This window comes from Saccharomyces cerevisiae, chromosome IV (assembly GCF_000146045.2).
Source record: "Saccharomyces cerevisiae S288C chromosome IV, complete sequence".
Taxonomy (NCBI): Eukaryota; Fungi; Ascomycota; class Saccharomycetes; order Saccharomycetales; family Saccharomycetaceae; genus Saccharomyces; species Saccharomyces cerevisiae.
Genome location: NC_001136.10, coordinates 825,852 through 851,190, shown reverse-complemented (window position 1 = coordinate 851,190; position 25,339 = coordinate 825,852). Strand labels below are relative to the sequence as shown.

The window sequence follows — 25,339 nt, the reverse complement described above, 5'->3', positions numbered from 1 at the left end:
GTAATTGAAATATGCTTTAGATGAATTAGGCAGACCCAAATATATGCAAAGGTTTTTTCTATTTTTTTTTTTTTAAATTTTTGTTCTTACCCTTGTTTTACCTAGAATGGGGATGGGGAGAATACATGGCACAATAATAACGGTCCAAATTAAAAGCTCAGTGAAAGTTGTCAGATAGCCACAATTAAAATATGCTGGTAGTGGGATTGACAGGTGGGATCGCTTGTGGTAAGAGCACAGTGTCGAGAAGACTCAGAGACAAATACAAACTACCCATTGTTGATGCGGACAAGATTGCTAGACAAGTGGTCGAACCAGGACAGAATGCTTATGATCAAATTGTGTTATACTTCAAGGACAAAATACCGAATTTATTATTGGAGGATGGGCATTTAAATCGTGAAGCCCTAGGGAAATGGGTTTTTAGTCATAAAGAAGATTTGCAAGCCTTGAATGGGATAACACATCCTGCAATCAGGTATGCAATGTTCAAAGAAATTGGCTACTATTACTTGAAGGGATATAGAATGTGTGTATTGGATGTGCCACTCTTATTTGAAGGAAATCTGGATTCAATATGCGGAGTGACTGTAAGCGTAATTTGTACGCAAGAATTGCAACTAGAAAGATTAATGACAAGAAATCCTGAACTTAGTGAAGAAGATGCAAAAAACAGGCTAAATAGTCAAATGAGCACTGAAGAAAGGATGGCAAGATCTGACTATATCCTACAAAATAACAGCACATTGGTTGACTTATACGAACAGATTGAAAGTGTTGTAAAAAAAATCCAACCTAGTAAATTAAGAACTGTTTTGGAGTATTTCCCACCTTTTGGGGCCGTAAGTGCCAGTAGCATCGTCATGTCCAGATTACTGATGAAAAAACTTCAAAATAAAAAGTCTTCAGCGGTATAAGGTTGATATCTTATAATTACATTATATAAAATGAGTATATATACTACATGTTTATGTATCAGCATGTCATAGCTTAGTGTACTGGTCTTGGAGGATATTTATTTCTTTTTACTATGGGGACATGCTTGTATGGCAAACCACCTCTGTCCTTCCTTAGTAATAAACTATTTTTACCGAAAGCCTTTGCTATAGTCGGGGTTGAGTTCGTATTTCCATTTAAGTCGAATTCTATGGGTTCTCTTGGCGGCCTTTTATTCAAGTCCGGGTTGAAATGATTGAAATTTTTTCTATAGATCAACGGGGTCCTTGTTTCACAATGTATTGGGCCACCTTTAGTCTCGGATATATCCATATAGTCATCACTGTTTGTGTTCTTCAGAAACATCAAATCAAGAGGTTTTAATTTGATTGACATATCCTCGAACAATATAATTTCCTTCGGTTCCCCCTCCTTGAATGGTTTCAGAATTTTTTTCAATTGAGTAGGAGAAACTTGTAGCCCTTGGTTCGGTAGATCGTCACCGTAAACTTTTATTAGTTGGGAATCATCCAAAAATTTGATGCTACTTATGCGTGCTTTTTTCGGTTTACCATTTCTCAAAATCGATTGTACATTAGAGTCTTGCACGGATATTTTGGTTTTTTTTTTTAAGGGCTCTTCTGAAGAAGCAGGAGTCGCTACCGTTGTGGTTGACGATCCTGACGTTGACGAAGATATGATATTAGAAGCCACCGTGGATGCTTCGGGGTTGACTTTGAAATCCACATCTATTGACCGTTTAGTCCCAAGCTTGGTCATATCTGCGTCATCCTTGTTCAGATATTTAGAAAATGATAGTTTTTTCTTGGAAGAAGTAGGTAGAGATTCTGTAGACTTAGCTTCATTTTTATTGAATAAACCCGACTTCAATTTCTTCATTGAAGAGGTAGATGCAGTAGGCGATGGAGAAGAATTTTTGTCATCGTTATTGAGCAAAGGAGAAGGTTTTAATTTAGTTTTCATCTTGACTTTTGATTTATCCTTCTCCTTCTCCTTTTCTTTTTCTGAATCCTTTATCTTTGCTTTCGAACTAGCCAATTTCTTTTTGAGGTTGGCCTTTGTACCAGTACTATTCGAACCCTTTTGGAAACCCAATGTATCTAATAATTTCATATAGGATCGTACATTTTCAGCAACGGAAGTATCCAAGACGCATAAATTGATGACTGCATCTACCAGACCATCCATTTTAGATAATCGATTATGGCTATTTTTATTCAGGATTAAATTGTCAATGTAATTTTTCCTTTCCTCGGGAGAAAACTTAGGCAATTGGTTAACGAAGAAGTCCAGGGAGACATCATTAGCGATGGGCGGTGTAGAGTGGTGTTGTTTCTCATGCTTTAGTTTAATTAGCTGGTTCAAATAATCTAGATACATTGATTTTAAGCCAGAATACAGCTGTATATCTGCTTCAGTCACGTTCTTTTCCTTCCGTTCTATGTGCAAGTTATCTTTGGTAAACTGATTCAAAGCCGCTTGCAAAGAATCGATATACTTGTCAATTCTTGCCAGTTGAATGGAAGATAATTTGCAATCTTTATTAAAATCTACCATATCCAAACGAATTTGCTGGATAGTGGAAGCTTGCAAGGCATGAGAAATATTTACTAATTGAGGAACAGGTGCTGACATTGTTCAATTCTTCCACAGTGTCTTTACTTATCGTATCGTTTCTTTTCTTTTCCTTTCTTGGTCCTTTCGATTTCCTTGTGCCTTTGCTTGTAGGTTTTTGAGCTTTAACCTCACTTACTCACACGATGTCTTGATAAAAGTATATATAATATATATAATAGACCCGCCAAAAGAAACCGTTGGTGTGCCGACGTGATACAGAGCGGTAGAGTACAATACAGTACAAAAGAGTTATGCTTGTTTTGTTCTGCCTCCAACAGTGTATGCTTGTTAACAAGTGCCTCAATCGAATATCATCGATTTTTTATACCGCCTTGAGAAAAACTGACGAAAAACGCTGGCGCCGGAGAGTCGTGTATCGTGATATATCGTGATTTACAACTGGTAATATATAGATGAATACCGTACCCAATTCTGATAATAACAAGTAGGCTGGAGTGATATATGGCACTGTTTTATTTCAAAAAAGCAAATTAGCAACCTCAAAGTGTCTTTACTTATGGATGCTTCAATCATCATCTGTTTCATTCTCCGTCTGTAGTGATATTATAGAAAGAATAAAATTTTCCTATAAAAAGAAGGGAAGTATTGATGGCCACTATGGTGTCTCAGAGTGGCAAGAAAATACCAGAGTTGCACGTTAGGCTGATAAATGTTGACCTCTATATTGATAAAAGGTCGCACACCTGTTCTTGCAAGCAGAAATTTATTAGCAGCTCTCTCGAATTGCAACCATATTACTTGGGCTGTTTCAAGAAGATTATACAATGATGGAAACAGAGATCAAAGAAATTTTGGTAGGAATCAGAGAAACAACAACAGTAACAGGTATAGAAACTCCCGTTTCAATTCTCGCCCAAGGACAAGGTCTAGAGAAGACGATGATGAAGTGCACTTTGATAAGACCACTTTTTCCAAACTAATTCACGTCCCAAAAGAAGATAATAGTAAAGAAGTAACGCTGGACTCTTTACTGGAGGAAGGAGTCCTTGATAAAGAAATACATAAAGCCATTACCAGGATGGAATTTCCCGGTTTAACTCCTGTACAGCAAAAGACTATCAAACCAATATTATCCAGTGAAGACCATGATGTTATCGCAAGAGCTAAAACCGGTACAGGTAAGACATTTGCCTTCTTGATTCCAATTTTCCAGCATTTGATAAATACGAAGTTCGATTCTCAATATATGGTAAAAGCTGTTATTGTCGCACCAACAAGAGATTTGGCCTTGCAAATCGAAGCAGAGGTGAAAAAAATCCACGATATGAATTATGGCTTGAAAAAGTACGCTTGTGTCTCTTTAGTTGGTGGTACTGACTTCAGGGCAGCTATGAATAAAATGAATAAGTTGAGACCAAACATTGTAATTGCCACTCCAGGGAGATTGATTGATGTTTTGGAAAAATACTCCAACAAATTTTTTAGGTTCGTAGATTACAAAGTGCTAGATGAAGCTGACAGATTGCTAGAAATTGGATTCAGGGATGATTTAGAAACTATTTCTGGTATTTTAAATGAAAAGAACTCCAAATCAGCCGATAATATCAAGACTTTGTTGTTCTCTGCTACTCTGGACGACAAAGTACAAAAGTTGGCAAACAATATCATGAATAAAAAAGAATGTCTCTTTTTAGACACAGTAGATAAGAATGAACCTGAAGCACATGAAAGAATTGATCAGTCTGTCGTCATTTCAGAAAAGTTTGCCAATAGTATATTTGCTGCTGTGGAGCATATAAAGAAACAAATAAAGGAAAGAGATTCTAATTACAAAGCCATTATTTTTGCACCAACTGTTAAATTCACATCCTTTTTGTGCAGTATTTTAAAGAATGAATTTAAGAAAGATTTACCAATTTTGGAATTTCATGGTAAAATTACTCAAAATAAAAGAACAAGTTTAGTTAAAAGATTCAAAAAAGATGAATCCGGTATTTTGGTTTGTACGGATGTGGGAGCCCGTGGTATGGATTTCCCAAACGTCCACGAAGTTTTGCAAATTGGTGTTCCATCTGAGTTGGCTAATTATATTCATAGAATTGGTAGAACAGCCAGAAGTGGGAAAGAAGGATCTTCTGTGCTATTCATTTGTAAAGATGAATTGCCATTTGTTAGAGAGTTGGAAGATGCAAAAAATATAGTCATTGCCAAACAAGAAAAATATGAGCCCAGTGAAGAAATAAAATCTGAGGTCCTAGAGGCAGTGACCGAAGAACCGGAAGACATATCAGATATTGTAATAAGTTTAATCTCATCCTACAGATCCTGTATCAAGGAATACAGGTTTTCTGAAAGGCGCATACTTCCTGAAATTGCTTCCACTTATGGTGTACTGTTAAATGATCCTCAATTAAAGATTCCAGTATCCAGAAGGTTTTTAGATAAATTAGGTTTGAGCCGTAGTCCAATTGGTAAGGCAATGTTTGAAATTAGAGACTATAGTAGTAGAGATGGAAATAACAAGTCCTACGATTATGATGATGATTCAGAAATTTCTTTCAGAGGCAACAAAAACTATAATAATAGGAGCCAAAATAGAGATTACGATGACGAACCGTTTAGACGCAGCAACAACAATAGACGCTCATTCTCCCGTAGTAATGATAAAAATAATTACTCCAGTAGAAACAGCAACATATATTAGAAAAGATAAAAAAGGAGGACCAAGAGATGTGGGTTGTATTTTAAATAACAATTCCTCTATTAAGACGCCTGTATTTTAGACCCCATCTTGATTCAATACTTTCACGTGTAAATACCTAGTATATAAATATTAAACAAAAATTTTTTTTCTTCTCCTATTCTCTTAAAATGATAACTATACGAAGATCCTACTGGTATATTTATTCGTCAATGCTTATTTACGACCGGTACCTCCATTCTTACTTTCGCTCTTCCTCCTCTCAAAGGAAAAGTAATTCTAACATTGTAATTCTTATTTAAACGGATGGAAGAAAGCTTTTGAGAATTTACTTGAAAAGTCAGGGTGTCTTAGGCGATTGATCACGGACATAGCCATATTACGAAAACTTCATTCTGAATATTGCCAACGAGACAATCGTGGGCTTGGTAATCGTTGAAAAATTTTCACATATTTTATGAACAGCTGAGCCTATTAACAATGAAAATAGTCTATACGATAGTCCAGAACTGAATAACAGTGTCAATCACTTTTTTTTTTATGATTAAATCCTAGTTAAAGTGCCGCTCTGCGAAAGAAAAATCAATAAATACCATTTGTTAGTGATCTAGCAATAATATCAATGACATCTTGTCTTATCTTAAAAATAAACAAAAAATTCTTTACAGTGTACTGAGCATTAATCTGGCTACGGCCTGGAGGGAAATTATGTCTTATACGAATTTTGCTCCGGCAATTCTATTTACGCTGTTTAGCTTATCATGCGATTTCAACCTTCTTTATATAGTAAATTAGCTTCGAAATAAAAGTATTCGCGAGAGGACAAGACATGAAACCTAAACCACGACGCTGAAGGTAACGACATCATAATACGTTTCAAAGGGCTAACCTTAATATACTGACATCTAGAAATATATTAATTCTGCATATCAAGAAACACGCCGACTGAGGGTGCAAGGTATTTGAAAAAAAATAGTGAATCAATAGATGAGCGCACAATGTTTAAAGTACTATAACACTGAACTGTTGTACTTTAACGCAAAAGCTCATCAAGCTATCATTAAATTTCGACCCGAGCAACGACTCAACTGTAATGTCAGCTTTCGGTAACCCATTCACGTCGGGTGCTAAGCCTAATCTTTCTAATACAAGTGGTATCAACCCTTTCACAAATAATGCTGCTAGTACCAATAACATGGGAGGAAGTGCATTTGGAAGACCTAGTTTTGGAACAGCAAACACAATGACAGGAGGAACCACCACTTCAGCATTTGGAATGCCCCAGTTTGGTACCAATACAGGCAATACTGGCAATACGTCAATTAGCGCTTTTGGGAACACCAGTAATGCGGCTAAACCGTCAGCATTTGGAGCACCAGCATTTGGTTCTAGCGCCCCCATCAATGTTAATCCGCCTTCTACTACGTCAGCATTTGGAGCACCGTCATTTGGATCAACAGGTTTTGGTGCTATGGCGGCGACAAGTAATCCTTTTGGTAAAAGTCCTGGCTCAATGGGCTCTGCATTTGGTCAACCAGCTTTTGGAGCGAACAAAACTGCTATCCCTTCTAGTTCGGTTAGTAATAGTAATAACTCCGCATTTGGTGCTGCGTCAAACACGCCCTTGACCACAACTTCTCCTTTTGGTTCACTGCAACAAAACGCATCACAAAATGCATCATCTACATCGTCAGCGTTTGGCAAACCGACTTTCGGCGCAGCTACTAATACCCAGTCGCCATTTGGTACTATTCAAAATACAAGTACAAGCAGTGGGACAGGAGTATCCCCATTTGGCACATTTGGAACTAATAGTAATAACAAATCACCTTTTAGTAATCTACAGAGCGGAGCAGGCGCTGGTTCTTCGCCGTTTGGTACTACAACCTCCAAAGCTAACAACAACAATAACGTGGGCAGTAGCGCATTCGGAACGACGAATAATCAATCTCCTTTTAGCGGAGGTTCTGGGGGCACCTTTGGTTCTGCTTCTAACCTCAATAAAAATACCAATGGCAACTTTCAATCTTCTTTTGGTAATAAAGGGTTTTCATTCGGAATTACACCACAAAACGATGCCAACAAAGTCTCGCAATCGAACCCTTCATTTGGGCAAACAATGCCAAACACAGATCCGAACATAAGTTTGAAGAGCAATGGTAACGCAACCTCTTTTGGATTTGGACAACAACAGATGAATGCTACTAATGTCAACGCTAATACGGCCACCGGAAAAATTAGATTTGTTCAAGGGTTATCTTCTGAAAAGGACGGTATTCTAGAATTGGCCGATCTCGCAGAGGAAACACTGAAAATATTCAGAGCAAACAAGTTTGAACTAGGCCTTGTCCCTGATATACCTCCACCACCTGCATTGGTTGCATAGTAAGGTCAAAGAAAAACATACAAAATGGTAACTTAAACAATATATATGAATATATATATATATCTAATGAAAAATGCATTAATTTTATCTCCAACCTTTTTTGGTAGGACAAATACTTTCTATAATAATGAGGTAACATGCTGACAATCTCCCAGTACAACTAGGTCTACAAATTTCAAAGAGTCTAGCACATTCTTAGGCGGCATACTGGTGTTTAAATATAACACAATACCCCTGTTTGCATGGACTTTGGCCGCAAACTGCCTGCAAATATTTTTCACTCCGGGAATCTTCAAACTCGTTCCAACAATAATCAAACAATCAATTCTTTTCTTTAAGTCATTATTGGCAATTTCACCGATAAAATCACCTTCAGGGTGGACCTCATTGTATAAAATTACTCTTGGACGCAACTTGCCCACACCAGTAGATCTTAAGCCTGCCATTTTTCTAACTGTTTCATATTCTTCACATTGTGGACATGACGGTATGATTTCAGTCCGAGAATCAAATTTGTCGTCGCATTTGAACAGTTCAGGGTCAAAAGGTTTGATATTCAGACATTTATTGCATTCCATGTGTTTTATGCTTCCGTGTAATTGTACTGTACTGGGTATTGGCTTCGCCAGAGGCACATTAGTTGATAAATGAGGTAATTGTGTATCTAAACCGTCAATATTCTGCGTGTACAGTCTCAATAGCCTGCCATCCCTAGCAAACTCATTGAGCATTTCATGAAATTTTGTAGGTTGGCAATTCTTGGATAATCTGAACAATGACACCATTAACTGATTAAATTTCAAACTCATTGATTCGTCGCCATACACACGATTGTAGTCAAACAAATCTTTCCCAGAGCCGCCGTTCACAGTAGAGAAAATCCCTTCACTGGATCTAAAATCCGGTATACCAGCGGCAACAGATATACCTGCCCCGCTGACTACAACCATTCTTTTGCTATAATTCAGAGCATAGCTAATAAAACCGGCGTCGCGGTCCATATGATGGCGTTGGGATTTGGACAAGTGTGTCGAATCCACGTACGCATCCAGATCAAACACAGAGTTTAACTCAGGCCTATATGACAGTCTAGGTTTCCTGTTACGGACACTTTTTTTCAATTGCGGTAGCAATCTTCTAGGCTTCAAATTCTCATTGCAACGGTTTTCTGTTTGAGGCTTCTTTTCCGCCGTACTTGGTGGGGTGATCGGTAGTACAAATTTTTGCTTCATTTTGTGGTTCTGCTTAGTATTATTTACAGTTTTAAAATACAGTTGTTGCTCTAAAGTATGTAATTCCTAAGCTTTTCCACAACCTTGCTTGCTAAATATTCTAACATGTCACTAAAGTTGCTGTTTTCCCCTTTTAGGAAACGTAATTGATTTTTTGCTCACGTGCTCTGCGGGTAATGGAGAGGTTTTTTAAAATTTTTCAATTTTGTTCAAGGAAGAATATGGCAAAACAAAAGATACATCGTGGTGATGAAGAAGAGATGGATTCATTTAAGAGTACGTATTGAAGGCTGTTAAGTTCTGGGCCTGAATATTTTGAACGTTAAAATAATTGAGTAAATATGGTCGCTATCAGTGAAGTCAAAGAAAATCCTGGCGTAAACAGCAGTAATTCTGGTGCAGTTACGAGAACTGCGGCACATACACATATTAAAGGTTTAGGTCTGGATGAAAGTGGTGTGGCCAAGAGGGTTGAAGGAGGGTTTGTTGGACAAATAGAAGCTCGTGAAGCGTGCGGTGTAATTGTAGATTTAATCAAGGCTAAAAAAATGTCAGGTAGAGCTATCCTATTAGCTGGTGGTCCTTCTACAGGTAAGACAGCATTGGCTCTCGCCATTTCACAAGAGTTAGGCCCAAAAGTTCCATTCTGTCCTCTTGTTGGTAGCGAATTATATTCCGTGGAGGTCAAAAAAACAGAAACCCTAATGGAAAATTTTAGAAGAGCAATTGGGTTAAGAATCAAAGAAACTAAGGAAGTTTATGAGGGTGAAGTGACAGAACTAACCCCTGAAGACGCAGAGAATCCGTTGGGCGGATATGGTAAAACTATCTCACATGTAATTGTCGGGCTCAAGTCTGCCAAGGGTACCAAGACACTAAGATTAGACCCAACGATATATGAAAGTATTCAAAGAGAAAAGGTTAGTATTGGTGATGTCATTTATATAGAGGCCAACACCGGTGCAGTTAAGCGAGTTGGCAGATCTGATGCATACGCTACTGAATTTGATTTGGAAACTGAGGAATACGTACCATTGCCAAAAGGCGAAGTGCATAAGAAAAAGGAAATTGTACAAGATGTTACCTTGCACGATTTGGATGTTGCAAACGCAAGACCACAAGGTGGTCAAGATGTCATATCAATGATGGGCCAGTTGCTCAAACCTAAGAAGACTGAAATAACCGAGAAATTAAGACAAGAGGTGAATAAAGTTGTTGCTAAATATATTGATCAAGGTGTCGCAGAACTTATTCCAGGTGTTTTGTTCATTGATGAAGTTAATATGCTAGACATTGAAATATTCACGTATTTGAACAAAGCGCTTGAATCTAATATCGCCCCCGTTGTTGTATTGGCTTCTAATAGGGGCATGACTACAGTCCGTGGCACTGAGGATGTGATATCACCACATGGTGTGCCACCTGATTTGATCGATAGATTGTTAATTGTTCGTACATTACCATATGACAAGGACGAGATCCGTACCATTATAGAGAGAAGAGCTACCGTTGAAAGATTGCAAGTAGAAAGTAGCGCATTGGACCTTTTAGCCACGATGGGTACAGAAACTTCGTTACGTTACGCTTTACAATTATTGGCACCATGTGGTATCCTAGCACAAACAAGCAATCGTAAGGAAATTGTTGTTAATGACGTTAATGAAGCCAAATTGCTGTTTTTGGATGCCAAAAGGTCAACAAAGATTTTAGAAACTTCCGCAAATTATTTGTAACAGTGAAGAAAGCCTAAAGCACATTTCATAAATAAAAATAAATATTACGCAAATCACTAAACCAAAAACATTGTATCAAAATGGGACCGTTATTTTTGAGCAAAAATTTCTATTTTTCCTTTTACTTACTACACACGCTTATTTCTTGCAGATATATAGATATATATATATATATATATATTAGTGTATCGTCATTGGGGCTAGATGCCAATTATGCATCGTTGTTGCTGCTATTACTTGCGCCAAGGCGAGAAATCTCATTTAAGAATTCAGCTGGTGTGGTAATGGCTGTGCTACCATACATGACTTTTTTGGGATTATGCAACTGGGAATGTGCCCATTCTTGGAGGTTTTGATATTCTAGGTAGTTACCGCCACCAACTACAAACACTAGTGACTTATTATAAGATTGTCTTTTTGGCTTTCTGGTATGGGAACCCCTTGTAATTTTTGGGTCGATGTATAGGTAACTGTCAGTAGTCTCCAAATTTTTTTGAGAGCTGTTTAAAGGGTCCATTATCGCATCAACAACATTTGTTATCGGGATGGTTTTCTTTTCAGGCAGTAACTTCTTAATACCTGATATTAAACTTCCTACACCTCCTTGTAATTTGCCTTCAGTTAAGCCATAGATACCGGATAATGTTAAGTTGCTTGGTTTGAAAGCGGAATCGGATCCATCTTCCAAAGATTTATTTTGTAACGACATATTTGATAATTGCATGAACTCTCTTAGCTTATAAACATATTTTAAAGCATTGATATCGTAATCGTTTTCCTTGAAATAGTTTTCCACATTTTGGACAAAATCCTTTGGTAAGCCTGTCGTTGATGTCAAGTAAAGAACAATAAACGATCTCAGTTTGTCCTCAAGATTGTTTGTCTTACCATCTTTTAGTATATCCAAAAACCTAGATCTTGTTTTGGTGCTTCCAGGGTCTTGTTCAACTTCAAAGAAAGTATCAAGACTTTTACTTTCCAATTGTGACAACAATGCAGCAAAAATATTCATATGTGTATCAATAGTATTTTTCTTAGCTGTTAACTCTGGCAGTTTCTTTACGACTTCCTGAATTTGAACCGTATCATTATTCGAGTTTGGGTCCAAATCTGATATGTTGGTAACACCAGTTTTCCTAGTAATTTCTGCGGCTTCCTCCTTGTACGTATTCAATGCCGCTTCAACGTTCTCTGCAGCTTCTGGGAATGGCAAATGAGAGTTTTCCATCCAAAAAAAATCGTTTGGCTCTATATCATATTTTTTCGTGGCTAATGGTTTTGCGGTGGTATTGTCAGTTCCGTTTTCCTTACTTTCAAGTGGAATAGTAACGGTGTTTCTTGATAATTTGAAAATATCAAAGACCATGCACTGATAAATCCACGAATGTGAAAACATGGAGGCAAAATCTATGTTTCTATCCAAAATAATCAACACTCCTCTTTCCAGAGAATCATTTCCCTGCAAAGTGGAAGTGGAGGAGGAATTGGTATTGATGACGAAATCACGTAATTTTGTACCCAGTTTCTCAGCGATGATCTCAGCAGGCCCACCCTTAGCTGCTCTTATAATGGGGATAGAATTGATCGTTAAGACAGTGTTGAATAAACCGTCCGCGATGTTGGCGCATAAGCCCGTGATTTCCTCTTCTGTGGTTTTCGGGTCATTCAATGTCAAGTATGCGTTTGAAATTTCTAGTGAGAACAGTTCCGGTTCAGTTACAATGAAGTCCAGGTATTGGTCGTAAACTTGTTTGATTTTATCAGATTTACCCGTGATGGAGACTTGTTGAGCCAAATCTTCCAGGAGGTTTCTGGGCAGAGATGAGGTAAAGTTGATGTAAAATTCAGAATACTTGTCGCTTTTCAAGTCATTGACTATAATGTCAATGTTTTCCTTTGTGGGGGAGACGAAATATATGGCAGGGACATCTGGCAAGGGAGATCTGTCTTGTTTAATCAAGGAATGAACGGTGATACCAGCTTTCAGCAGGTCATTGACTCTGAGAACAGAAGATATGGTAGCAGTGCTCTTGATGTCCAGTATCAACACCTTCCAGATGATCTCCTGCTGGTTAAAAATATCGTCTGTGATGGTGGTGATGTTGTCGTTGTTGTTCAAATCCTTATTTAAAAACAGCATTTTTAATATGGCAGAGATTTGCATATCTCTTAAACTAATGTCCTTGCGGGACGCAATTTCCTCCACAGCCATGATGTTGTGATTTTTGGTCAAAGATACTTAGCAACTGGCAATGACTATTATAAGTTATCATGTCAGGTTATTAAAGGCTGAGTTAGAATGGTGCTTCTTTTTTTTGTTTTTTTTTTGTCGTTTCTGCAATTACTGTGGTCAACGCGAAGAGGGAAACGGTGTTCTTTGGCAAAAATTGGTATGATATTTTATATAATAAATGTATATATACAAAATATGATGATGATGATAGTGACTGGAAAAAATATGTTACATAGAATTTTTGTATCTGACTACTATTACTACTAGTATTCGTGTTCTTGTTATTATTATTATTATTATTATTTTTTATTACTGTGGTGTTTCTTTCAAAGTGGATCTACCTGCCCTTAACAATTCATCGCATAATAACAAGTTGCTGGCAATACCTGTAGCACCGGTAATAGCATTTCTTAGTACGCGGTAGGAATCCCAAATACCCTCGATGGTAGGGTCGCAAGAATCACCTATGTTCAAGTCCACACCAACATATCTCGTTTCGTCAGAATCCTGAGCGTCATCCAACTCGTCCTCCACCATTGCGAGCACGTCCAATGGGTCGAATCCTGAGTTCTTCACCAAAGTCTTTGGAATTACCAGCAATGCTTCTGCGAACGCCTCAATACCTGTCTTTGTTTTACCCTTGGCACCCAACTTGTTCATGTTGGCAGATCTTAGGTATCTCGAAAGGGCGATGTAGAACGCACCAGCGCCTGGAATGATGTTTTTGTCCTTGAGAACGTTTGCCACAGCTCTGAGACCATCTCTCACCGCATCCTTTGTTTGAGCGAGGGCATAATGAGTGGAGCCCTTGATTAAGATGGTGCAAGACTTGGGGTCAGTGTTCTCTGTAACGTATGTGAATTTTTCCTCGCCTATGGTTTCTTGGTAGACCAAGCCAGAAAACCCAAGAATCTGAGGCGACAAGTCTTCCACAGAGTTCTGAGCTTCACCGCCAGTGACCAATTGCAATCTTTCCATGTTACGTCTCTTGGCCCTTCTCAAAGCCAAGATGTTGTGTTTGGCAAACACGTCTAAAGACATGGGGTCAATGCCTTTTTGGTTAATGATAACAAAACCCTTGTCTGGATCCATGCCACAAACTTCGTTTTTCAAGTCGATGATCTTCTTCAACTTGGCATCCACAAACTTCCTCTCACTAGCGGCCAACTTGTCCCTTTGGTCCGCAGAACTGTAAAAGAACCCAGAGTTAACTTCAGTCTTCTCGTATTCCAAAGATACGTTCAAAATCAAAACATACGCGTTCTTCACACGGGTGGGCATGTCAGGATGCCTACCACCGTGGTCCAATACCAAACCCTTAATAAAAGTGGTATCTTTAGGAGACAAGTGCTGCATCTGCATGATCTCAACCATGTGTAAATCCAAATTGTCAGCCTGCGCGTCGTACACGCTTAGCACCGCATCCGTTACAATGGGCGTCAAGACCTCCGTCAAGTCAGCGTCCACCTTGGTTAGCAGCGACGACCGGGCCACTTGCAGAAGGAACTCTCTATCATTGGAAAGGTTCGTCTTACTGATCTTGAATTCGTCCAAAAATTTCATGGACTCCTTCCGCGCAATCTCAAACCCATCAGTGATGATCCGCGGATGCACGCCCTCTTGAATGAAACGGTGCGCTTGTCTAAGCAATTCACCCACAAGACACACAACCGTCGTGGTCCCATCGCCCGTGATTTCATCCTGCGCGGCAGCTGCCCTAGCAATCAGTACCGCTGTAGGCGACTGGATCTGCATCTCGGTCAGCAACACTTTACCGTCCTTGGTCAGCTTGATGTTACCAGCACCATCCACAAGCATCTTTAGCGTGCCCTTAGGGCCCAAGTTGGTCTCTAGGACGGATTGTAAGCCCTCAGCAGATGTGACGTTAACCTTCAAAGCCGCATCCCTTCTCAACGATTCAGCCTTCGGATTCAACAATTGCAATGACATGCTTCTACTCTACTTATATTATAATCTTCTGCTTCTCACTGCTTCCACACCCTTAACCTTTACCTTTTCCACACACTGCACACATACACTGTTATACATAATCCTTTCCGTCTTTCGTTCGTTTCTTACCAGAATAACAACTACTAACACATCACCGAGCGAAAATTTTGCCACCAAAGCAAAACTCCCGTAAACAGTGATCCACGGCCCGTATCCATTCTGCCGCAGAACCCACACCTCTCACTCTATCGAAAAACAGCCTACTCCCAGGGTCCCCAAAATGAAAGCTCACTGCAATGGGAAACGATAATCACAACAAGGGAATGCAATTAAAGAAAGATATACGGTACACGAAAGGGAGAAGCGACGGCGTTAACCTATTTGCAAACGACCGAGTCAGACAGCTCAGGTCCAGTCACGTTAAAGTGGGTTACTTTGAGCTGAGGTGTGCGGTTGCGGGGCGTGGGTGTGCGCGCCGTTGCCATGCTTACCGTTCTCGTTGCGCTCGTTGCTCGTATTGCCTCGTCTGTTCTTGTCTCGTAGCTTTTTTATTATTTGGGTTAATCGCGTTGTTGAACAAGAAAGTATGATAGTTGTTGAACCGGCCCCTCGTCCCGTTCTATCTTTCTACGGGTGTCGTGTCTATTATTTTATTGTTTTCCTACTAAGGTTCTTTGCTATTGTTCTTTTAATTTTTGGTTTGTAGCTGACTACACGTTTCAAACCCAATCTTGGCAGCCCGGATCTTCATCACTCAGCTTTTCCCTACTTTTTTTTTTTTTCGTTTCCTTTTTCTTCTTTTCTTTTTCTATTTAAGAGAGAAGTTGGCGAACTTGAAGTACACATACACGCTCTCCCTCGCATCCCGGAGCTCGCAATCAACCACTATTACTAATCACATCCTAAATTTTGGGAAGCCTACACTACGATGGACACTGTCGGTACGGACGCAGCAGCCGCGAGCATTAATGAGCGTCGCTTTGCCCAGTCCACTTCACCAAAAGTTAGTGTGAAGTCACAGGACTCGCTGTTTCTGATCACTTACTCCAACATGCAGCAGACAGTGGTACAAGCGTCTTTGGCGGACCGGTACCCTTCGCTAAAGAAGCTTAACATCCTACTTTACATAGATATCCCTACGATCGACTACTACAACGATGAGATGACTCATAACAAGCTTTCCAGACTGAATAAACGGTTTAAGCTGCATCGGCTTAGAAATTCGATCGCGCAAAGTTTTTCCAACACATCTACTGCGGAAGATAACGATAAGTTTTGGGAGGAGTTGAAAAGTCTGATCAGCTCTCGCAGCACACCGGAAAACAAGTTTGATCTGAATGTACTGGTGTCGTCTTCGGGGTCTTTACGTTACGTGGAGACCATAAGATTTTTGGTTGAAAAATTGTTTAATTCTTTCAAAGACTTGTATGTTCAAAAGAAACTAAACCTATGTTTCCAGATCAACGTTTCTCCCACCTCTCTCAAGTGGTTTTCTACTTTCCTGAACGCAGAACTGCTTAATTTAAAAATCATTAATTGGCAGAATATTGGTTCTTTCACTAAGACAATCCAGAACTCCAAGTCACTCCCGTTCAAAGAGTACTACACCAAGTTGAACGAGAAATTCACCGGCTCAAACCAGAGCAATGGTAGCATGCAAGACCAGACTGTCTTGGATTCCATAGTTATTGTCACGAATAGCACGGGGGTAAAAGCACTGCTGACTTTGTTGTCAGACCACCCTCTCACCAGCCTTATCTCCCAGGAATCAATAAAAGCGCTACATGAATATTCAGATGCTGTTAACGAAGATAAGGGCGACGACCAGAGCAACACAAGTTTGAAAAGAAACTCTTCGTCGTTGTTGAATTTTCAAAACTCGGTTTTAACCTCCAATAAAGACAAGTCCGTCAGAATTAGGTCGTTGTCTATCAACAGAAAATCCAACAGGGCACATATGTTCAAAACGAACGAATCCATCACAACTATCCCATCAACGTCAATCAACAATCTTATTGGTCAGGAATCCAACCTACGCAAGCAGCCTTCGGGAACTGCACTGCATTTACAATCGCATCTGCATCCACATTCCCGTTCACAATCCTATTCTAGTTCTAATATGTCCAGATCGCCTTCTCCCTTCCCCTACGGAAAGACACCATCAAACGACGAACTAGTATATGACGAGTTAAACAACCAAATCAACGAAGTGCAAGACCGTGCTAAGAATGAGGAAATTGTCCTGTACAACAATAATAATTATGACGATTATACAAAAGAACGAGGGGAACAAGAGCAGGATAGAACCTCATACGCAGATGAATATGGCTTTAATTACGATGATGAAGAAGGTGGAAATGAAGACAACTATGATGATGATGAAGACGATGATGACGATGATGACGATGACGATGAGAGTGACGATGAAGGTTTGAGCTTTTACGCTCCAAGCATTTTGTCCCGCTCTGGTTCGAGCACAGACGTGTTATCCTCCGGAATAGATTCTATGGCAAAAAATTCGAAGGAAACAAGGGGTAGGTTTAGGTCCTTGAGTTTAATGGACCCTGCTCTGCAAAAGCCGTTCAACCAGAAATTTCCAAACAGCCAACAACCCGATTCTGCAGGGGCTTCATCACCTAAAAGATCGACCTCTTCAAACCATTTTACTAACGTCTACGTGCACGATGGTGATTTTGACGGGACAGACACTATCAACAACAAAAAGAATCTATCGTCTGCAACGCTTATTAAAAGGAAATCTTTGATGAACAGAAACTTGGCTCCTTCTATTAGTAATGGATTGATACCTCCGGAATTTATTTCCCGAATATCTACGCCCTCTACAAGCGCAAGTAGTTCAAACTCCTCGTTGAATGACATGTCTACAGTATCAAACGCATTTTCCAAATTATTAAATGACACAAGTAAGAAGCAAAAATTCTTGAATTCACCAATTCCACAACATACACAACAGGCATCTCCATTACTAATGAGAAATAATTCAAACAGTAACTTGCTATTTGAGAAGAATTTGATCAACAAGTCATTTGAAGAACTGAGAAGACAACCATCAGTTAACCTTTTTAGCACCTTGATGAATGGTAACATGGAAAAGAATGGTTTGGCACTAAACTTCAAGTCCAGAACGCCTACAGATGCGTTGATGGCGAATAGCATTAAAAATAGTAACAATTCCAGTCATAGGTTACTAAATCTCGAGGAAGAAGACCAAATCATGTCTGGATCTCTCCCCAAAGAACGCGAGGACGATAACGATTCGACTAATAGCACAATAGTACCGAATCACCCAGACAATGATAACTATAATGATAATGATAACGACAATAATACTGGTATAAATTCCAATAATTTCAATCTAAATCTCTATGATGACAATGATAGTGCAGGCTTTACAGATGTAACAACTGAAGGAGTGAAATACTCAAACTCGAATTCTACAGTCACCAAACCCGTTTATAAAAAAGCCGTCACCCTGGATTTATACGGCGAAGATGATATGGATAACATGGGAGGATGGGTATTAGGAGGTAATGCCCGGTAAAATAATCACCTGAAAAAAACTAGGTTAAGCACAAGGCAAGGGAAAAAGCCAAATTACACATATACTTGATTATAAATAGATTAGTAAAACATATATTCTAAATTAAAACAGCACTTTAACCGATATTGTATTTTTTTTTTTGGGTTTACGTGATACTGCGTAAATCTTCAATTTTCAGGGCTTTGTCCGCAAGGGGCCCGTTTATTTATCAAAAAAAGTAATGAGATTTTCGAAGAAAGTTCATAAACCTATAGATCTTGTTACATTTGGCAAGAAAACAATAAGTGGGATCTGCGGTCCAAGCAACGCATTTTCTTTTCTCTAATCGACAAGTTCAAGTAAATATTTCTATTAGTCATATATCTCTCGAGCTTATATATTAATAATGAAATCATTTCAAAAATCTTATGAATTCGATTACCCATGGGAGAAAGTCACCACGGCGAACTGGATGAAATATCCAAACAAGATCTCCACACACGTTATTGCAGTCGATGTGCTCCGCCGAGAGCTCAAAGAACATGGCGATGTACTTCTTACAGAACGGCTGATAACCATACGTCAGAACACCCCTCACTGGATGTCCATTTTAGTGGGGAACACTAATTTAGCATACGTGCGAGAGGTCTCCACCGTTGATCGAAGGGACAGATCTTTAACTATGAGGAGTTGCAATATGACCTTCCCGCATATTTTGAAGTGTTACGAAACCGTACGTTATGTTCCTCATCCGAAAAATCCATCGAATGTGACTCTTTTCAAGCAGGATGCAAAGTTTCTGTCTGGTGTTCCGACCAAAACCTTTAGTGAGAAAGTAGAAAACTGGGGCGTTAAACGTTTTAGTGATAACGCGGTGAAGGGGAAAGTCGGGTTTGATAGTATTCTAGCAATGTTCAACGATATCTGGAAAAATGCTAACGAATAAAAAAAAATACATCTTTTCTCAAGCATTTTTTCTCAAGCATTTTTTCTCAAAAAAATAAGGATTTATAGCCTCTTTGCATATAACTACACTCAGAAACTCAAAAATAAGTGAATAGATTAATTTGCCAAAATAGTTTCTATAGCGTGTCTTTCTCTTTTTGCAAACTCGTGTCATCTTGATATAAATCAAATATTTTCTGTCATTTTTTTTTCTCTTTTTTTTCAGTTTCTAGAATTTTTTTTTTCCACTTTAGCGATGAGATGAAAAATTTCCAAAAAACATGCGGTACGGTATTTTCAATGAAAAATTTCAGAGGGCTAGTGCCCTATTGAAGAGCTCAATACTTGATTGAAGTTTTGACATCTTAAATTTTGTTGGTTCAAGTTACACTAAGGTTGTGATAGGGAAAACGTGAAGATAATGAACACGAATCAGTCCAATCCGAATACAGATTTAACAGATGATGCCAATATAGAACATACGTTGCATCGGCTGCTCACTCAGGCAAATAATCATTTTGATGATACAGTAAAGATTGATGGGCAGAGTTTAGATTTGGGAAAGGATCTCGAACAAGTTATGATGGATAATTTAGACTGCACTGATATTTTTGATTCCGACATCGCTTCTCAGAAACACCTAACATTGGAATCTTTATTTAACGATGAACACAACACCGATTCGAGCACACTTTTGGAAATGCAGAGAAGTGCTAATGATAGCCTAGTTGGTATTGATCTCGATAGGCATAAAAAGGGTTATACTGGCAAGGCATCATTAGATAAAAGTACAAACCAAAATAACGTACATAAACCTGATAAAGAACAAAAGAACTATAAGATAGATAAACCCACCATCAAGAAGAAAAAATCCCTTTTGAAAACCACAAATGAACCCATGTTATCCCCTGCATCCCTATCACCTTCATCTTCGTTAGCTTCATCCGACGCTAATGAATCCCACCTAAAAATAGAATCCATGATTACTGATATAACATCTAAAATAGATTCTGCAAGACAAGACATTGTATCTGCAACGAAGCCTGCTAAGTTCACAAATGAGTTTACAATAAGTCAAATTTCGGAAATGAAGGCAAGAATAATTAATACTCATAAATTGCTGCTCAATTTCAATTTTATTAAAGAAGGTTACGCGAGATCTTGTATTCAATTGAAAAAATCTATGGACTCTTTAAAGGATAGTGAAATTCACAGAGCACATTTATTGGTTGAGAATGATGACTTGAAGCAACAAATCCTAGAACTTACTCAAAAACTCAATGAAAAATCATCCAAGGAAAGTTAAATTTAGAGTTAGTTCTGCTAAGTTTATCTGCATTTATTGGTTTTTTTGTCTTTACTACAAAGATGGTCCAATTTTATATACAATATACACTACCTTTCTCAGTCATCGTTATTCGTACTCAACTTTTATTATTTTAAGGAACACAGTCGCATTTTTGAGTTTCATGTATAAACATTACTATACGCATATTTCGTATTTAACTTTCTATAAATCCCCCAAAACGTTTTATTAAATTTTCAACGGTACGCTCGAATAACCGATTTAGTTTGAACAGGAGGAACCATTTTCGCTCATGCGTATGGCTTAAAAGACCATCGAGTCATTTTTAGTAGGGAGGTAATGGTTATTTAGTTATATATCTAAATCACTATCACTTTCACTTCTATCATGATTTGTAGAAGCGAAGCGTTCCGTATTCACAGATGAATGCTTTCTTATTTCGAATGTGTCTTCTATAACACCTGAATGGGCTAAAGATTGCTCTAGCCTCCTAATATCAAACCCATTAGGGTCATTTCCCAGTTTACTAAATCCTACGTAGCGAACTTTTTCTAGGCCATTCTTGTATCCAACTACAAACGGAAGTACTTTAATATTCAGTTTATTAACCAAAAATGGACATGTTTGGACGTTTACTTTAATAAATCTCGTGGTTAGATACCTCTTTGCCAAGTTTTCCAGTTTTTCATTCATATACTGGCACTTACCGAATGTTTCTAATTCAAAATGTATGACCACCATAGTAGTCTTTGTACATATTTGGATAGCATCTGCCTCGTTATCAATGCACTGCAATCTACCGTATCCGTCATCCTCAACATTCTTCTTGACCTGTTTTAAATGATCTGATATTTGTTGTAGCCTCTCCGACCGATAAGCACTCAAAAATTCATGATCCTCGTCTAATTCTCTATCCAATTCATTAAGTAGTTCATCTAAATTTTCCTCGCCACTACTTTTGTCATCGCTATCGACAGTTGTGTGTTTATCCTTTTCAGCATTTGAAAGCACATTTGTGTAGTATCTGTCTAATTTATCTTCCATATTAATTTAATCTTCATATACGTATGAGTTGTTAAGAGAATGGAGTATTTTCGTTAATCTTTTGTACTTCATCCTACTTTCGTGTTTTTTAAACTCTAAAAATTACACTACTATGATCACTATATTGCTATGGAATAATAAAAAGCAAAAACGAAAGATTGAAAGGAAAGTCGTCCTTTTGTATCCATCTTTTAAACAAAGCTTACAAAGAAATTTGCCGTCATGACTTGCTAAATTTGATATAAAACTAAAGGAACCAACAACTTACCTAGGTGTTCTTTTTTGTCCCCGTATAGTGAAGTAATTGGTGTTACGCCCAGTCCTGCAGTTTTAGCTTGGACCACAAAACATAATGCAAATCCAGTAGAGGTTATGCAAACTGTTTGGTGAGCATAGTAATACCACACCCGGTATAATTTATATCTCTTGTTCATTGTCTGTATATAAGGTGTATTCGCATATATTAAATAGCCAGACGTTTCCCTTCAAAGCATTTTGATCCTGGAAGAGAATAGCAGTAATTCTGTCTAGACTACAGTATAAAAATAAATAAAAATGGGCATCACAGAAACAAAAAGGACAATTGCATTAACTAGAAATTGTTTGATCGAACGCGTATCATTCACAGCGTATTTACTATGTGTCAATGATTTTTTGGATTTCGATTTGGAAATACTTGTAGGTAATGGCAAATCTGAGGTGTTACCATCAGGTCGTGTAAATACTCTGTTCATTATGGTTGCTACGCGATTATTAAAAGATTTTGGGAAAAAATGCATGTATGCGATAAAGGCAGCAGAGAATAATAATCCCCATAGGTACATTCTGATTGCCTTATAGGGATCTGGCATATAGCATAGCTCTGTTTGGTAAGTTTTTGATGCATACTCTCCGCCGGCATTTACCATTGTCAAATCTGAAGGATTATATAAGGAGAGCAATTGAATAGCAGGCCTACTGATCCCCATGTTCATTGCACATGACTTTACTGTAATTTCTTGAGCATTTTTAGTTTTCCCCTGAAACGGATATGAGTGTGATATCTGACAATGGTCATGATCATCCCCGGAAAATAATATTTCTGGTTGAATTTTCGTTAAAATTTCTTGTGATATATCGTTTTCTATAACTGTCTGGTACTGGTGCCCTTTCTGAATAGGAAAAGGTTCTTTGGATTCACGTAGCTGACCGCACGTTTGCTGTTCTGGATCCCTCCATAATGGAACGTGAGTTAAAAGAATTCTAGGAAGCGGATGTGAACCCATTGCAAAATTATCCAAAAACTGTCTAGGAACCCTCGAGACATTCGGATTTGTTTTATCAGAAAGCGAAATTGTATCTAAAAGTACAAAGGTATGATTTCCAGCGTCTAATGAGGAGGAAGTTTCTCCAAAGTAACTAGAAAATCTCTGTAAACTCGATTCAACAACTGTGTCTCCAAAACCAATATCGTGATTACCTGGTAAAGACATGACCGTTCTTCTCAGTGGCTTCTTGGGGAATATTTGGTTGAATCGTGTGTACTCTTTAATCCATTGCTTATCATCCCAGTTTCTCCCTCCATCAAATAGATCACCTAGGAAAAAATTGCTATCAGGATCCAAGTAATACTGGACATATTTCCAATTTCTCCTGTGATAATGGTCAACAATCACTCTTGTAAAATAATTAACTATTTGAGGCCTCCCAGGATATGAATATTCGTCCATTATTTGTGGGTCTGCAAATAAACCCACCCTATGACTTTCAGCGCCTTCAGGCCAATCCTCCCAAGTCGACCATTGGCACTTCTTCATTGCTCTCTTCACAACCACTGATTCATAATAAGATATTAATCCTAACCATAAGATCCATACAATAGATATGTATCTCCAGTAGATTCTTAACCTCTTCTTGCTCCTGCTTTTTGATTTCTTTTTCGAACGTGATTTATAGTGGGCCTTATCGTCGCTCTTCTTGCTGTGTGTAGATAAAACGCTCTTTGACCTGTTACGATATACCATACTTCCTAGAGCTTATTGTCTAATGTATCCAACAGATTAGTAGAAGCGGTACTGTTTTCCCTTTCTTTTTGGTTATTGTTGTTTCCATAATCGTTCGTTCTACATTTTTAAAAATAAGAAAATCTAACCCGCGAGTTGATTTCAGCGATCTCAAAACAAAAAGTAGCAAGATTAAAAAGGAAAACCGAAAATTTCTACAGCATTAAAAGCATATGAGAGTTCATCAATGGGTATTTTTCAATCAATAGAAGAAGCAAATAATACTTCTGAGAGATTGCTGAGGTCTGAGATTAAAAATAGTCATGGAGAATTTGAAAAATTCGATTTTGATACAGAAGAATACGAAATTAACCCTAAAAGGAAGTTAAGATTAGTCAGCAGGATAAACCCAAATGCTGGACATCTAAGGAAATCTAAGTCCTGCTTTACTGTAGATGAGCATGTTGACGAAACGCGTTGTCAGAAACCTGTGATGAAGTCGCCGTTCATGAGTAATGTCGATGATGAGATCAAGAAAAAGAGAGAGACAATTACAAAGATGACACTAGAAATTGAACATCATGAATTGAGCCAGAATATTAGAAAACCAACTGATGATTTGCTTCCTGATAGCACGTATCAGCCTTACCACAAGAAAATGTTGAAGCAAGAAAATAGAATGATTCAATCGGACATCGTAAATGGTGAAAATGAAGCAGACAGGCTTTCATTAATTTCAGACAGACTGGGTATGTTGAATTGGGAAGTAACATTACAGAAGGTTACTAAAATAAATGACCCCACTGACGAGAATGAAATGGAGACTAAACGTTACCAAACTAAAGAGCTGATTGATTCAATGTTACATAAATTTGAATCTATGAAAAAAAAAAGCCGCAATTTAGCTAGAAGGCCAGCCTCAAGTGATTCATTGTTGAAATTGGTTAGTGGCAAAGATTGGCCCAAGATATATACTCGAATCGATCGAACTTTTATTCCAGATTACGCAAGCTCCTCTGACGAAGAAGAAGAAAAAATAACCGTTGAGGAAATAAGGGAGAGACGCCTAAAGAAGAGAGAGCAGCAATGCGGTGGTTCCATTATAGTACTGCTGAGCGATCATCAATCACAAAAGGGAATGACACGGTTTGCTATCGTAGCTGAGCCGCTCCGAAAACCGTATTTGATTAAAACCTCCACTAAAGAGAGAAATTCATGGAAAAACAAAGTTCCCACAAATCCAAAAAAATTCAAGAAAGCTCCTCGAATATCAACGCAAATTGCTGTGAAAAGAAGAAGGGAAGTCATCCCGTTAACGATGGAGGTGGAACCAGAAGTCATTCGGGATATAAGGCAAGATACACAAAAGTCTATGAAACTGAATGTTAAAGCGGAGGAAATATCTGTGACAGAGACTGTCAAATCAAAAGAAATGAATGCCTTAAGGAACAATGCTGCATCTATAAGTCCAACTCTTTCAGAGAAGGCACCTTTAGGTTCAATTTCATCTTGCACTGCATCTCAGATTTCACAAAGGTCTTCTGAGAATGTGGGTGCTATTATTAACAATATCAACCCAAACTTAGCAATAGTGCCCTCTTGTAACGAAAAGACCTTTGTAAAAACACACAATGGAATGAAAACTAACTCAGGTATTAATATTTTGCCTGTCCGCAAGAAAAAAAAGGTTTAGTTTGAACTAATATAATGCGATGGTGTAAATGAAATTCAATATTTCATAGTTGCTTCTC

General features: G+C 38.3%; 16 protein-coding genes across 16 annotated transcripts; 8 read left to right on the top strand and 8 right to left on the bottom strand.

The window, feature by feature from the left end:
• Positions 1-191: 191 nt before the first annotated feature.
• CAB5 (putative dephospho-CoA kinase) lies at positions 192-917 on the top strand (the record flags this gene model as incomplete). Its single annotated transcript, NM_001180504.3, has 1 exon — positions 192-917. The coding sequence occupies one exon, from the start codon at positions 192-194 to the stop codon at positions 915-917; it is 726 nt and encodes a 241-aa protein (NP_010482.3).
• Positions 918-990: 73 nt separating this feature from the next.
• Positions 991-2,592, bottom strand: REF2 (RNA-processing protein REF2; the record flags this gene model as incomplete). The annotated part of the gene is made up of 1 exon (NM_001180503.3): positions 991-2,592. One exon carries the CDS (start codon positions 2,590-2,592, stop codon positions 991-993), a length of 1,602 nt encoding a protein of 533 aa, NP_010481.3.
• A 375-nt stretch (positions 2,593-2,967) lies between these two features.
• YDR194W-A (uncharacterized protein) lies at positions 2,968-3,120 on the bottom strand (the record flags this gene model as incomplete). Its single annotated transcript, NM_001184546.1, has 1 exon — positions 2,968-3,120. The coding sequence occupies one exon, from the start codon at positions 3,118-3,120 to the stop codon at positions 2,968-2,970; it is 153 nt and encodes a 50-aa protein (NP_878064.1).
• A 124-nt stretch (positions 3,121-3,244) lies between these two features.
• MSS116 (ATP-dependent RNA helicase) lies at positions 3,245-5,239 on the top strand (the record flags this gene model as incomplete). Its single annotated transcript, NM_001180502.1, has 1 exon — positions 3,245-5,239. One exon carries the CDS (start codon positions 3,245-3,247, stop codon positions 5,237-5,239), a length of 1,995 nt encoding a protein of 664 aa, NP_010480.1.
• Positions 5,240-6,329: 1,090 nt separating this feature from the next.
• NUP42 (FG-nucleoporin NUP42) lies at positions 6,330-7,622 on the top strand (the record flags this gene model as incomplete). Its single annotated transcript, NM_001180500.3, has 1 exon — positions 6,330-7,622. One exon carries the CDS (start codon positions 6,330-6,332, stop codon positions 7,620-7,622), a length of 1,293 nt encoding a protein of 430 aa, NP_010478.3.
• Positions 7,623-7,741: 119 nt separating this feature from the next.
• Positions 7,742-8,854, bottom strand: HST4 (NAD-dependent histone deacetylase HST4; the record flags this gene model as incomplete). Its single annotated transcript, NM_001180499.3, has 1 exon — positions 7,742-8,854. The coding sequence occupies one exon, from the start codon at positions 8,852-8,854 to the stop codon at positions 7,742-7,744; it is 1,113 nt and encodes a 370-aa protein (NP_010477.3).
• Positions 8,855-9,195: 341 nt separating this feature from the next.
• Positions 9,196-10,587, top strand: RVB1 (RuvB family ATP-dependent DNA helicase pontin; the record flags this gene model as incomplete). The annotated part of the gene is made up of 1 exon (NM_001180498.1): positions 9,196-10,587. One exon carries the CDS (start codon positions 9,196-9,198, stop codon positions 10,585-10,587), a length of 1,392 nt encoding a protein of 463 aa, NP_010476.1.
• Positions 10,588-10,798: 211 nt separating this feature from the next.
• Positions 10,799-12,799, bottom strand: SLY1 (syntaxin-binding protein; the record flags this gene model as incomplete). Its single annotated transcript, NM_001180497.1, has 1 exon — positions 10,799-12,799. The coding sequence occupies one exon, from the start codon at positions 12,797-12,799 to the stop codon at positions 10,799-10,801; it is 2,001 nt and encodes a 666-aa protein (NP_010475.1).
• A 330-nt stretch (positions 12,800-13,129) lies between these two features.
• CCT6 (chaperonin-containing T-complex subunit CCT6) lies at positions 13,130-14,770 on the bottom strand (the record flags this gene model as incomplete). Its single annotated transcript, NM_001180496.3, has 1 exon — positions 13,130-14,770. One exon carries the CDS (start codon positions 14,768-14,770, stop codon positions 13,130-13,132), a length of 1,641 nt encoding a protein of 546 aa, NP_010474.3.
• A 928-nt stretch (positions 14,771-15,698) lies between these two features.
• SND1 (Snd1p) lies at positions 15,699-18,332 on the top strand (the record flags this gene model as incomplete). The annotated part of the gene is made up of 1 exon (NM_001180494.3): positions 15,699-18,332. One exon carries the CDS (start codon positions 15,699-15,701, stop codon positions 18,330-18,332), a length of 2,634 nt encoding a protein of 877 aa, NP_010472.3.
• A 385-nt stretch (positions 18,333-18,717) lies between these two features.
• On the top strand, positions 18,718-19,257 carry UPS3 (Ups3p; the record flags this gene model as incomplete). Its single annotated transcript, NM_001180493.1, has 1 exon — positions 18,718-19,257. The coding sequence occupies one exon, from the start codon at positions 18,718-18,720 to the stop codon at positions 19,255-19,257; it is 540 nt and encodes a 179-aa protein (NP_010471.1).
• Positions 19,258-19,677: 420 nt separating this feature from the next.
• On the top strand, positions 19,678-20,562 carry ATC1 (Atc1p; the record flags this gene model as incomplete). The annotated part of the gene is made up of 1 exon (NM_001180492.1): positions 19,678-20,562. The coding sequence occupies one exon, from the start codon at positions 19,678-19,680 to the stop codon at positions 20,560-20,562; it is 885 nt and encodes a 294-aa protein (NP_010470.1).
• A 351-nt stretch (positions 20,563-20,913) lies between these two features.
• Positions 20,914-21,606, bottom strand: PLP1 (Plp1p; the record flags this gene model as incomplete). Its single annotated transcript, NM_001180491.3, has 1 exon — positions 20,914-21,606. The coding sequence occupies one exon, from the start codon at positions 21,604-21,606 to the stop codon at positions 20,914-20,916; it is 693 nt and encodes a 230-aa protein (NP_010469.3).
• Positions 21,607-21,836: 230 nt separating this feature from the next.
• Positions 21,837-22,040, bottom strand: YDR182W-A (uncharacterized protein; the record flags this gene model as incomplete). Its single annotated transcript, NM_001184545.3, has 1 exon — positions 21,837-22,040. One exon carries the CDS (start codon positions 22,038-22,040, stop codon positions 21,837-21,839), a length of 204 nt encoding a protein of 67 aa, NP_878063.3.
• A 93-nt stretch (positions 22,041-22,133) lies between these two features.
• CDC1 (putative lipid phosphatase CDC1) lies at positions 22,134-23,609 on the bottom strand (the record flags this gene model as incomplete). Its single annotated transcript, NM_001180490.1, has 1 exon — positions 22,134-23,609. One exon carries the CDS (start codon positions 23,607-23,609, stop codon positions 22,134-22,136), a length of 1,476 nt encoding a protein of 491 aa, NP_010468.1.
• A 226-nt stretch (positions 23,610-23,835) lies between these two features.
• SAS4 (Sas4p) lies at positions 23,836-25,281 on the top strand (the record flags this gene model as incomplete). The annotated part of the gene is made up of 1 exon (NM_001180489.1): positions 23,836-25,281. One exon carries the CDS (start codon positions 23,836-23,838, stop codon positions 25,279-25,281), a length of 1,446 nt encoding a protein of 481 aa, NP_010467.1.
• Between the last annotated feature and the right edge of the window lie 58 nt (positions 25,282-25,339).